A 12,799-nucleotide genomic window follows, 5' to 3' on the forward strand; every position below is an offset into this window, starting at 1 on the left:
ATTATTCAGGACATCATATCAGACAACACAGCTGCTGAACAACCTCAAGGACAGTTACTTTCCAGGAAGAGACTGTCTGCACCAAACTGATGGTGGACATTGATCCACAGACCAAAACCAACTTCTTAAAAACTATTTTTAATTTCATGTGGACTCACTTGGCATCTTTTCTTCTTCTTGTGGTTGGAAAGTTGGGAGTTTTCCTCATGAAAATGAATAAGTTCTCTACTAGTTGTTTTATTTTTAGGACAAAGACTGTATTAGGATGAGTCTAGGACTTCATTTTGGCCAAAGTTGTTACTGAGACACCAAAGCGTGAAGATTCAGTAATTATCCGACTGATGGGGAAAACACTGTGTCCTGACACATTGAATTGCTTTCATTTAAGGTCTTGAACGTGGCTGCGTTTTTATTTGATGAGAAGTATTTATTTAGGGTTTTATGTTGTGCCTGTAGTGCATTGACTCTTTGTGCCTTCGGATGTGAAACGCCACTGCCAATCCAGATCTGAGCTGAATGCAGGAAGATCAACGTGGTGCTGCATCTAGTGTCTAAAGGTCTGCGGGCCTTTAACAATGAACACTATGACCTTTTCTTTCTTTTTTTTATATCATACGTTTCTTCATGTTACAACCAGACAAACTCATTATGCTAGGTGTCTAATGTAGCTTAGCACAAGGAGTTAGCAGCTAGCAGAGCCCCTTCAACAGTGGAAAAAAGAAATCCAGCAGCTCAGAAATGTTGTTTACATGTTGTATACGTATTTGACACAGAAAGAAGTAGTTACATATCATGACAACTTTTGTAATGGCATCTGATCTAAATAACATCAGGACGTCAAATCCACCAGTGCTGCTGCCTCTTCTCCCCCGTGTTGCAAGACTTTGTACTGTTCTAAGCTTCGTGTTTTCAACATTACATAAGAGAGGTGTCACTCCTCTCATGCTATACAAGATATAAATCAGAAAAAATGTGTATCTCTCTAACGAAAAGCTTGCATATCAAAAGGCACATCATGCAAGAGCCATCCGTACTTATGAGAGTTGTCCGTGTTACATTAATGTGAACTAACTTAACTGCAAACACAAGACGGATAAAAACAAATCAATCACCTTCCTTTCATATAAAGACTCATGTTAGTTACTGTAGCTGCTGTGACAAACTTCCCACTTTTACCCTGAAGCTTGAACCAGGAGAAAACTGCTGCTGCTGCTGTTGTTGTTGCTGCCAGACTCGAATGGTACTAAACTAAAATTTGGAGAAAACTAATTGTTAACGAAATTCTCTCCCTACAGGATAATTGTCTTAATAAATACACAAAAGGGTGATTGTCGAAGAAGTCTTAATTAGCCCTGTAGCGCCACATTACTGTATGTAATAACGCCACATTATGTAATGATGTAACACATTTTCACTTCATGATGTAATAACACGGAATTTTGTAATATTTTCCACATTTTGTAATAAAATTCTTTAATGCAATATGTAATAAACTTTGGTGCATTTTGTAATTTGTGCACCAAATTATTACATTTTCTTCATGAAAAAAGTGCAACACCTGCATTTTGTCGTAACTGATGCAATATGTAACAACTTATTACAAAATGCGGCAATATTGCGTTCAAGAATTTTATTACAGAATGTGACATAATTACATCATGAGGTGAAAATGTATTACATTATTACATAATGTGGCGCTACAAGCCCTACTCTTATAGAGTTAGAGAAAAACTGCATCATCTGCATTTCAGGAGGTATTCGAGGCTGGTTGTAGCTTTCAAACTCAGCATTTGTAAATCCGACCATACTAACAGTGTGTTTTAAGAAAGGTTACTCTCTGGGTCCGTTGCTTCAGCAGCTACCAACTTTCTCATGTTCAGCTTCCTGTTTACTGGCGATGATGCTTTGATTAGACAAATAAAAAAGTGCATCTAAATCAGCAGTAAGTGTTATCTGTAATCTGATGATGCAACGGCATCATTATCTGAACTTGGAAATCCATAACAAGTTGACTGATGATTTAGCTTGTTTTTTCTAGAGCTGAATCATTGTGCTGCTCTGATCAAAAGGATATAAATACTCAACAGAAATATAAATGTGCAGATTTGTCACGGAACAATTCCAAAGACATTTTGAGCTAGTTTGCATTTGGCATCCTGAGTGTTCACCTGTGAGCTGAAAGTCCATGAAATGAAGCATCACTTACAGGGATAGTTCACGCAAAATTCAAATTTCACTCAGTTTCTACTCACTGTTATGGTGCTAGGCTCGCCTCGGCTCTACCTACTCAAAAACCCCCTCCCAGAGGTTAGCCCAGCACCTAACATCAAACCTTACCCGTCCCTGCGTGATGCATCGACGTGTAAGTGTAGTCACTGTCCTGGGTGAGTGTAATTGTTCCTATCTGGAGGGGGGCGACGTGTGTTGTGGGAAAACTCACCCAGGTTAGCGGCGCGTGCCCTGTCCGTGGTCGGCACCGGCCGTCTCCTTTCTTCGGTTTCTCGGACAGCCCGCTCTTTGTTACGTTGTTTCAGTTCATTAAGTGTGGGTCAAAAAGAAAAACAAGTGGTGGTGTGGTGGATGTCGTTTCAGTCTTCTCGGTGTCGTTGAGTCGCCTTTTCCCTGTGGCGTCTTCCTCGTGGGCTCTGCCTTCTTCCTCCTTCCAGCCCAAAGTCCCGACTCCTCTCGCGGGAGCAGCCGCCAACAATTTAGAGAATCCCCCAACACCACGCCCCCTTTTCACGTGTATGTCAGTGAGTCCCTAGCAACCACTCTACCGTAAATCCCACCAGACTGACTCATAACACTAACCCTCATGTGGACTAAAGGTTGGGAGAAGTTTCAGAGTCCTCCGTGCCTTCTCTGAGTTACAGGGGGTCTCGGCGCAGCACTGCGTTGCCATATGACGGTAGCAAACGGGGCTCACTTTTCTTCGTCCAAAAAGACACACCAAAAAACATCCAAATACCTCCATGCTGCTCGTCTGTAATGTCCCTCTTGTATTGAAGCCCCGACATGAGAAATTTTTCCGAAAAAAATTAAATAAGTCTATATAAGCTATATATAATAAAAAACTCGTATTGACATGAATCTGCATAAATACGCTGTGAAGAGCTACTGTGAGCAAACCAGACCTAATAGGCGGCAGTGTAATGAGAAGCATGAAGTCATGCACAACTCAGTAACCAACTGAGTGGACTTCTTCACTTTTGGCAGATCCACTCACTTTGATCCCAGACTGGATTTCTTTATTTCTCCATACCATACCTTTGCCTTTCCCTCCATCCATAGAGGTTAATTTAGGTGTCATTGGTCTGATGAACATGACAGAACCCAGATAGTTTTGAATCGTGGTGAGTCCTGAAGTTTTGGTCATAAAGACAACAATCAAGGGAGGGCAGGATTTTTCCTCCCCATTCTTTTACAGTCATCCATAAGGTTTTATTATTGATTTGCCAAACCAAACAGTTATAGAATGGATGAACAAATGAATCAATCAATCAATCAATCAATCAATCAATCATGTGCCATTGGTTGAAGGAGTAGTTGTTGATATTGTTAACGTTTGTAGATGTCAGTTTAGTTTATGCTAATGTGCTTGAAGTCTGTGAACAGGAATTCATCAACACACACAGACACTAAGACCAATGCTTCAAAGCTTTAATGCAGAAAGAATGTGGTTGAACAAACCAGAGCAGAAGACAATCAGGATAAAGGACCATAGGGACTGACAGTACAGAGCAGGAGAGAGGCTTTAAAGAGGAGCGCTGCTCATCAGGTGAAGAGACTGGACCAGGTTTAAACCTCAGCTCAGGCTTCTTCAGCGCGGTTGATGTAGTCATTGATGAAGTCCAGATACTTGGACACCTTGGTGAAGACACCTGGGTGGGGTACGACAGCACATCTATTAGGACTCCCATAGCTCATGATGCCAACCTGCACAAAACCACTGGCTCCACGACACACCAGCGGGCCGCCGTAGTCCCCCTGTGGAGACCAAACAACACACTCATACACACACACACACACACACACACACACATTCACATTGTTAGTCTGTGTTTGCATTGTTACTTCCTTCCATTCATCAAACTTAAATATTAAAATGTTATACTGTGCACAAGTCCTTTCTTCTGGTCATGTCCCCTGCACACAGCATGTCAGAGGTCAGCTCAGGATGCTGTGTCTCACACACAATGTCGGGGACGATGGGAACCTTCAGCTCCTGAAGGGTTTCTGGATCAGGCAGGGGAACTACAGGAACACACAGGTGATATTATATAGACAGACTTTTATTGTGAAAAACATAATTACATAGTGGAACAACGAGTGTGGGAAACAAGAAGCTGTTTATCTATTCATCCTAATGTGACCGATGTTGTTCTGGCTATTTTGTGTACAGCTGAGCTTACCCCCAGTCCCAGTGTTGCCCCAGCCGGTGATCCAACACTCAGACGATGGACCAAAGGTGTCGTCGACACTGGGCAGACCCACTGCACCAACGCTCTGTGTGAATGTCAGTTTTTTGTCCAGTTTGACCAGGGCAAGGTCATTGACATAGCCGTCGCCAACAGCTCCGTAGCCAGGGTGACGAAGGACATGACGTATCCCACAGTATCTGACAGCTCCCTTCTGCAGGCTGTGTGTGCCGATCCAAACTATTGATCGTCTGTAATCAGGATTGAGGCTCCTGGAAACACAAGACGTGTGTTAGTTTTCCTGCACTGATGGACCAACCCTCCATTAACTGTAAAAACCCAACACACATCCACTACACATGGCTGTTGAGGTCATGTGAAGGAACTGGAAGAAGAAAGAAGAACTTGGAGAACACAAACACACACTCACTCATCCCAGCAGCGTGCAGCGGTCAGCACCCATTGGTTGTTGAGGATGGTGCCACCACAGCGCCACTTCTTGATGCCATGAGATGTGATGTTCAGGTGGACCATCCACGGCCATCTGTCCTTTGGAGCGTCCTGCCCCCTAAAGATGAAGCCCATCTCAACTTCATCCAAACCTAATGAACAGAGCAGCAATGACAGCTTCTAAAGGCTGCATTAAGGTAGAAACATTAAACACACACTGTGATGACATCAACATGGGCTGTAATCTCACTTCTCTCTTTTCTCCTCTTGATTTGCACACGGCGATAAAAAACAAAACAGAAAAAACCTTCACAAGTGAATTCACTCACTGTCATTACAACAGGACAGAGTGAGCAGACACTGGTCCATCCTAATGCAGATAAATAACTGCATGAGATACTAGACAGTAGTTTTGAGGAGTTTGACTGTTTTTCTCCAGCAGAGGCTAATAAAGGCCTTAGACAGAGGTTTTTATGTATTTGGTTTAGTCAAGTCAAACATGTGTCTCTGGGATCAAATAACATAATCATGAGTGAAACAAAGCCTGTAAACGCAAATCAATCAAAATCAAATCAAATAAACTTTATTTGTCTCGCAAGGGAAATTTGTCTTGGGCAAGTAGCGCAGGAAGAAACAACTGCCTTGTTCATACAACAGTAGCCTATCAATGATATGCATACTTGGTTTAAGGCTTACAGTGGCCACGTGCACCATGATGACCCAAGAGCAATACGAGCAGGTTGCTGCTTGTAGCTTTATATTTAACATATTTGTCATGCCACTATGACAAGAGAACAAAAAAAAAGTCTGTTTCTTTAAATTTGTAATAGGTTACAGGCAGATTGTACCATTTGGACAAAGGAAGACCAAACTAAGCTGTCAGGTCAACACCAGTAGTCAAACAACCACCAGCTAGTGATGTGTGGATCGATACTCAAGTATCAATACTTCCAATACTGTTTTAGGATTAATACTATCACCAGTCTGTAGTAATCTGGGGTTAACAACTATTTTATCACAGTAGACTGTTATTTTGCTGTTTACAGGGCCTACATCTGCTTCCACTTCCGAGTGTAGATTAATCTGCACACACAGCCACACACACACACACACACACGGCTCAACTGATAGACCAAATGAGAGCAGGAGGATTCAAGTTTGGATGTTATTATTGATGAAAAAAGTGTTTCTAATGAAAGAATAAGAAAGATAACCTGTCATTTACTCGCTGCTGCCTCAGAGAAATTTCAGACTATTCCTTCAAATGTGAATTCAAATGGTCAGTGTAGCCCTCAAAACTACACTCTAAATTTTGCAAATTTTCCCTTTTGCATTTAATGTCTGTATGTAGGCTATTTTTCAGTGTTTTATTGCCACTGACAATTAAAACTAAACCAAAGAAAGGTAGTCTGTATTTTAGTGTCATTGCAAAATTTAAAACTGTCTGTGTGTATGAAAAATATTCATTTCTTAACAGCACCACTATAACAGCAGCAACCACTAAGGCCAAAACTATGAGCACTGAAAATCAGACGCCACCTTGTACATACTTTTCAATCATGTTTTTTTATATAATAAAAGTTAATTCAAACAACTCATATCTGTCTATAACAAATTAGATTTGATCTTTATGAAATCAAATAAGTAGAACATATAAGACAAACCTTGACACAGTGAATACAGATGGATGTATCTTTCTCACCTCCAGTGATGTGGACCAGCAGCAGCACAGTGGTGAGTCTGCAGAAGGCCATGGCTGTGGCAGTGAAGCAGTGGCTCTGCTGCAGCTTTATATACACACCAGAAGAGATTTAATCATCTATCAGTCCTTCCTTGGTGGGGCCAGTTGCACAAACAATGTTTCAGAAGATTTTCTTTAAGGTTTCTATGAAACAGAACAGCTGCACAAAACATACTTAAAGGGATAGTTCAACATTTTGGCAAATTGGCCCATTGCTATAATCCCTATAGTCATAGCAGTAGGTTCATTAACTTTAATTGTCGGTGCAAGCTATTTCTAGAATGACAGAGCAGAGCCGTGAGCTGCTCAGAGCTACGCTACGGAGGCTAATGGGATTTCTTGGTTTCCCTCATCAAACTCATCAAATACACAATCCAACAACTCCACAACGCTCTGGTGGACAAGTTGTGACCTGCACATTCACCACGCTATGAGATAATAACACAACGTTACCACACAGAGTTGTTTTAGAGGGAAATACAGAGACTGCTGCTGAAGAACTGCCCCCGACTGGAACTCCCATCAGCGGTTTTGCATGAATTTACCTCTAAAACAACTCTGTCTCGTAACGTTGTCGTCCGTTATCATCTCATAGCGTGGTGAATGTGCAGGTCACAACTTGTCCACGAGAGTCTTTTGGAGTTGTTGGATTGTGTATTTGATGAGTTTGATAACAAACCTACTCCCTATAAACTATAGGGATTATGGCCATGGGCCAATTTTACCAAAATGTTGAACTATCCCTTTAACTTTTATACCTCAAGTGTTTGACAGTTTCTTTATTGTCACCAAGAGGAACTTTGTTCTGCCCAAAATGAACATCACAGTCATTGTCACAAAGAAACAGACTGTACTGGGACATTAAGGTGCAGTGCAACAACATGACAACAAGCAGCAGAACAGGACAGAAGAGGATTCAGCAGGACGTCTTATTATGGTCTGCTGTGGCCGAGGGTACTCTTCTGCAGGGCCTGTAGCTTGGACCTGAGGGCTGTCTGGTGAAGTAGCAGCTGATTGGAGGAGAAGCGTCCCGTGAAATGAAATGTTACACTATAGCTAGTCGAGGTGGAATCAGTTTGATAAATCTTTTTTAATAACTTTCAAGCACGATGCCAAGAAATGTGAACATTGATACAGATTTAGTTTTTATTGTTTTTTAGAGTAGGCTATATAAGAGCATGATACAATTGTGGATGTATGTAATTGTCTGTCAACTGTGTATATAATAATGTGTATAGAATGTGTTACTGTACCTTTATTTTATTGTTGCTGTCTTTTTTAAAGAATGCTGCTGTACTCGGGTACATTTACATTTGTTTTTACAATGTTTTATTGATGTACACTGTCCCTTTTCAAATAAACTAATAAATAAAATAAATAAATGAATAACTTGTATAATCAGTTGAAATGTCTCAAATATGTAATTGAGTCTATTATTCATGTAAATGTATAGGTGTAATCAGTGGAGCTATTGGTATAGGAGTTGTTGATCTTGTGTGTTAATGGTTGTAGATGTCAGTTTATGTGCTTGAAGTCTGTGAACAGGAATTCATCAACACACACAGACACTAAGATCAATGCTTCAAAGCTTTAATGCAAAAAGAATGTGGTTGAACAAACCAGAGCAGAAGACAATCAGGATAAAGGACCATAGGGACTGACAGTACAGAGCAGGAGAGAGGCTTTAAAGAGGAGCGCTGCTCATCAGGTGAAGAGACTGGACCAGGTTTAAACCTCAGCTCAGGCTTCTTCAGCGCGGTTGATGTAGTCATTGATGAAGCGCAGATACTTGGACACCTGAGTGTAGACGCCAGGGCGGCCTGCAGCACAACCACTAGGACTCCCATAGCTCATGATGCCAACCTGCACAAAACCACTGCCTCTACGACACACCAGCGGGCCGCCGTAATCCCCCTGTGGAGACCAAACAACACACGCATACACATGGTTTTAGTCTTTACAATTTGCATTGTTCATCAATTGTTGAGTTTGAGTACTTTCAGTGGGTTAGTTTTGGAGGAATAGGTCAACTGTTATTCAGTGGGAGAAGATGCTCACCGAAAATAACCAAGAGAACTAATTAGATTCAACACCTCTACATTCAAAATGTATATTACTAATAGTAAAAGTGAAATGAGTAGGTAGAGTACAAAACACCTGTTCAGTATTAAAGGGATAGTATCATTTTTTTTAAGTGGGGTTGTATGATCTCCAAATAGTCCCTAAGTACTTTAATTGCAGTAGAAGACTCTCTGCACTCCTCCTGTTATCAACGCCAGCCCATAATAGCCCTGCCCAGAGATTTACAACATACATTGTTGTGAACAGACCCAAAGAAACGGCCTATTTTCACGGCCTAAAAGAGGTTTTACCTGAATAAAAATACACAGTTCCATTGTTCGCTATAATATAATTTTTTCCAGCCCTTCAAAGTGCAGGAGAAACACAGTTTTTATTTGGACCTAACCAACTGCTGATCGGCGGGCGCTAACCCTGGGCGGAGGGATACGTAAGTTGGTTAGGCCACGAAAATAGGCCGTTTCTTTGGGTCCATTCACAACACTGTATGTTGTAAATCTCTGGGCAGGGCTATTATGGGCTGGCGTTGCTAACGGGAGGAGTGCAGAGAGTCTTCTACTGCAATTAAAGTACTTAGGGGCTATTTGGAGATCATACAACCCCACTTTAAAAAAAATGATACTATCCCTTTAATGAAAAATGTTGTCAGTAACAGGACAAAGAGAGAGATATTTCAATGGCACCACCTGCTGATGAATTAATACATTAAAACAAAATTAAAAATTAACAGGCAAACTAGCAACATTTAACATGTAACAGGAGGCTCCACTAAGCACTTTTGTTTTTAACAGGCTGCAACCCAAAACGCCTAGCAGCCACTTGTTACATTCAGAATAAAAACAGTCCATTGGTTTCTGTTATGACCAGACTTTGTCCAAAATTTAAAAAACAAAACAAAAACAATAACAAAAAAAAACTCTACCTTGCATGCATCTTTCCCTTGCCCCCCTGCACACAGCATGTCAGAGGTCAGCTCAGGATACTGTGGCTTGCACACACTGTCGGGGACGATGTTAATCTTCAGCTCCTGAAGGGTTTCTGGATCACGCAGGGGAACTACAGGAACACACAGGTGATATTATATAGACAGACTTTTATTGTGAAAAACACAATTACATGTAGTGGTAGTAGAACAATGAGTGTAGGAAGCAAGAAATGATTTGTATCTTCATCTTAACAAATCCTCTGGCAAATATACTGTATGATTATGGTAATTTAACCCTTTAATGAACAAGCATTACCATCATCATGTCTATTAGATTTGGACAAACAAAGAGTGTATAAACCCTGTTAGAAGATCTCAGTATGTCACAGTCTATCTGAGCTTACCCCCAGTCCCAGTGTTGCCCCAGCCGGTGATCCAACACTCAGACTTTGGGCCAAAGGTGTCGTCGACACTGGGCAGACCCACTGCACCAACGCTCTGTGTGAATGTCAGCTTTCTGTCCAGTTTGACCAGGGCAAGGTCATTGACATAGCCGTCGCCAACAGCTCCGTAGCCAGGGTGAGAAATGGGCGCAAACTTTATCCCACGGTAACTGACAGATGCCTTCTGCAGGCTCTGTGCGCCGACCCAAACCATCGATCGTCTGTAATTAGGACTGAGGCTCCTGGAAACACAAAAACATGTTTAAGTTTTCCTGCACTGATGGACCAACCCTCCATTAAAGGGATAGTTCACCCAAAATTCAAATTTCACTCATTATCTACTCACCCTCATGTCGACTAAGAGCTGTGAGAATTTTCAGAGTCCTCCGTTCCTTCAATGGATACCAACTTTCTTCGTCCAAAAAGACACACCATAAAACATCCAAATACCTCCATACTGCTCGTCTGTAATGTCCCTCTTGTATTGAAGCCCCGACATGAGAAATTGTTCCATAAAAAATTAAATAAGTCTATATTTTCAGTTCACTGCTCTTCCTGATTTGCAGTGACCGGCGGAACAGTTTCTCATGTCGGGGCTTCAATACAAGAGGGACATTACAGACGAGCACTATGGAGGTATTTGGATGTTTTTTGGTGTGTCTTTTTGGACGAAGAAAGTTGGTATCCATTGACAACCATTATATGGACAAATACTGCAGCACGGACCCCCCCGTAACTCAGAGAAGGAACGGAGGACTCTGAAAATTCTCACAGCTCTTAGTCGACATGAGGGTGAGTAAATAATGAGTGAAATTTGAATTTTGGGTGAACTATCCCTTTAACTGTAAAAACCCAACACACATCCACTACAGACGGCTGATATACCGGTATATGTACATACTATGTGCAGGTAAACACTCACCCATCCCAGCAGCGTGCAGCGGTCAGCACCCATTGGTTGTTGAGGATGGTGCCACCACAGCGCCACTTCTTGATGCCATCAGATGTGATGTTCAGGTGGACCATCCACGGCCATCTGTCCTTTGGAGCGTCCTTTCCCCCAACAATGGAGGTCCCCACCTCAGCTCCATAACCTACATGAGAAATATTGAAACTTATTAAGCACTGAACGTACGTATGTTCCAACCTTTTGTCCAAATCCAAACACTGAAACACTGGTTTGGTTGCAGGAGCTGATTGACATTTGGAGAAATGTTGTTATTTGCCGTTGAGTCAAGGGTCAAAAGAGAATATTGATACCACTACCTGGCCTTATGTTAAATCTGAGGCACAGTCAGTTAAGTTTAGCTGAAAGACAGTTGTACAGATTACTAAAGTTTTGGTCCTTCTCTGAACCACAGTATGAAAAATATGAATTTCTTAACTTACAATAACAGCACCACTATAACAGCAGCAACCACCAAGGCCATCTAAACAAAACTGTCTTACTGACGCCACCTTGTACATACTTTTCAATCTACCAATAATCACATAATAAAAGTAAATTCAAATTGTTTATATCTGTCTATAAACAAATAGATTTGATCATTATGAATTCAAATAAGTAGACGAATAAATTATACAACATTAACCTTAACCTTGACACAGTGAATACAGATGGATCAGTTCAGAATGATAATCTCATGTATCTTTCTCACCTCCAGTGATGTGGACCAGCAGCAGCACAGTGGTGAGTCTGCAGAAGGCCATGGCTGTGGCAGTGAAGCAGTGGCTCTGCTGCAGCTTTATATACACACCAGAAGAGATTTAATCATCTATCAGTCCTCCCTTTCTCAGCAGGCACCACCCAAAGGAACGCACATTTACTCTGAAGTGAAATATTAATGTAGTACTTTTTGATTAAGGCCGAACATGTCATATACACTACACTTAGAACAACCTTGTAGCACCTTGAACAAAAAGGTTATGATACAATATGAAATGATATGAAGAACATGTTTTTAACCCTAACCCCTAACCCTTTCAACTTGAGTCAAATATTAATATTCTGATCTAAAGTGACAGAATTTTCCTCATCACTAATATGAATGACAACTTTTAAAAGAAGATTTGAACCGTAAGTTTGCCTTGTGCAATTATGAAGTTATAGTTATGAAAGTAGTGCAAAGCTTATAGGCTATAATACAAAGCAGCCTATTCTAATGTTAAGCTATCAAACTGAATCATAAAAACATAAACCTGAAATATTGCTGCTTTTATTAATTTATGAATTATTTTGTTATTATTTGTGTCTGAAACTACCTCCTTGTTCTGTTGCATTACAAGTCATTCTATCCTTTAACTACTCCTCAAGTGAGGCTTTTGTAACAGTCTGCTCAAATAATTGCAGGGTTGCCAACTCTCACGCATCTGGCGTGTGTCACACGCTTTTAGGTCCTGTCTCACGCTCTCACGCCACTCAAACAATTCTCACGCCAAAATCAAGCGATTTGGAAAAAATAGATAAATAAATAAAAAGCAAGCTTTGGCACTCATCAATAGGCTCTCTGATTGGTGTGCGTGATGCTTATCCGCGTGTCGATTGGACGGCTGCTCAAGCTTGTGATCACAGCACAGTAGGACGGGGAGTTGTCGATCCGCGACCCCCCACCCCCCACCAACAGCGGCGGTGCGCAGAGGCAACTGGCATCTCTACACTCTACAATCACGGACTTAAAAGTTAAAATCTAACCTGGCCCGACCCGCGGGTGCTGAAGCCTGGACCCGACTTGGTCCGAATCCG

General features: G+C 41.4%; 2 protein-coding genes across 2 annotated transcripts; both read right to left on the bottom strand.

Annotated features, from left to right (window-relative positions):
- Window positions 1-3,653: 3,653 nt before the first annotated feature.
- Window positions 3,654-6,649, bottom strand: LOC146983773 (tryptase-2-like). The gene is made up of 5 exons (XM_085785219.1): window positions 6,571-6,649; window positions 4,849-5,020; window positions 4,413-4,690; window positions 4,115-4,254; window positions 3,654-3,987 (listed from the first exon to the last, which is right to left on the bottom strand). Exons 1-5 carry the CDS (start codon window positions 6,620-6,622, stop codon window positions 3,811-3,813), a joined length of 819 nt encoding a protein of 272 aa, XP_085641345.1. The 5' UTR covers window positions 6,623-6,649; the 3' UTR covers window positions 3,654-3,810.
- A 1,534-nt stretch (window positions 6,650-8,183) lies between these two features.
- LOC146983774 (tryptase-2-like) lies at window positions 8,184-11,788 on the bottom strand. The gene is made up of 5 exons (XM_085785221.1): window positions 11,715-11,788; window positions 10,979-11,150; window positions 10,018-10,298; window positions 9,611-9,744; window positions 8,184-8,523 (listed from the first exon to the last, which is right to left on the bottom strand). The coding sequence occupies exons 1-5, from the start codon at window positions 11,764-11,766 to the stop codon at window positions 8,350-8,352; spliced, it is 813 nt and encodes a 270-aa protein (XP_085641347.1). The 5' UTR covers window positions 11,767-11,788; the 3' UTR covers window positions 8,184-8,349.
- Between the last annotated feature and the right edge of the window lie 1,011 nt (window positions 11,789-12,799).

Source organism: Trachurus japonicus, chromosome 8, assembly GCF_045865225.1.
Source record: "Trachurus japonicus isolate A0001 chromosome 8, Traja_1.0".
In the NCBI taxonomy this organism is placed as follows: domain Eukaryota; kingdom Metazoa; phylum Chordata; class Actinopteri; order Carangiformes; family Carangidae; genus Trachurus; species Trachurus japonicus.

Bases quoted from the DNA above. Each gene is read 5' to 3' on its own strand.
- LOC146983773 (XM_085785219.1), bottom strand. From the start codon at position 6,622: ATGGCCTTCTGCAGACTCACCACTGTGCTGCTGCTGGTCCACATCACT. The intron at 4,691-4,848 runs GTGAGTGTGTGT...TTGTGTTTCCAG, and splicing joins GCTGCACGCTGCTGGGATGA to GAGCCTCAATCCTGATTACA. The intron at 4,255-4,412 runs GTAAGCTCAGCT...GTGTTCCTGTAG, and splicing joins GGGCAACACTGGGACTGGGG to TTCCCCTGCCTGATCCAGAA.
- LOC146983774 (XM_085785221.1), bottom strand. From the start codon at position 11,766: ATGGCCTTCTGCAGACTCACCACTGTGCTGCTGCTGGTCCACATCACT. The intron at 11,151-11,714 runs GTGAGAAAGATA...TTTCTCATGTAG, and splicing joins GCTGGTCCACATCACTGGAG to GTTATGGAGCTGAGGTGGGG. The intron at 8,524-9,610 runs GTAGAGTTTTTT...TGGTCTCCACAG, and splicing joins AAGGGAAAGATGCATGCAAG to GGGGATTACGGCGGCCCGCT.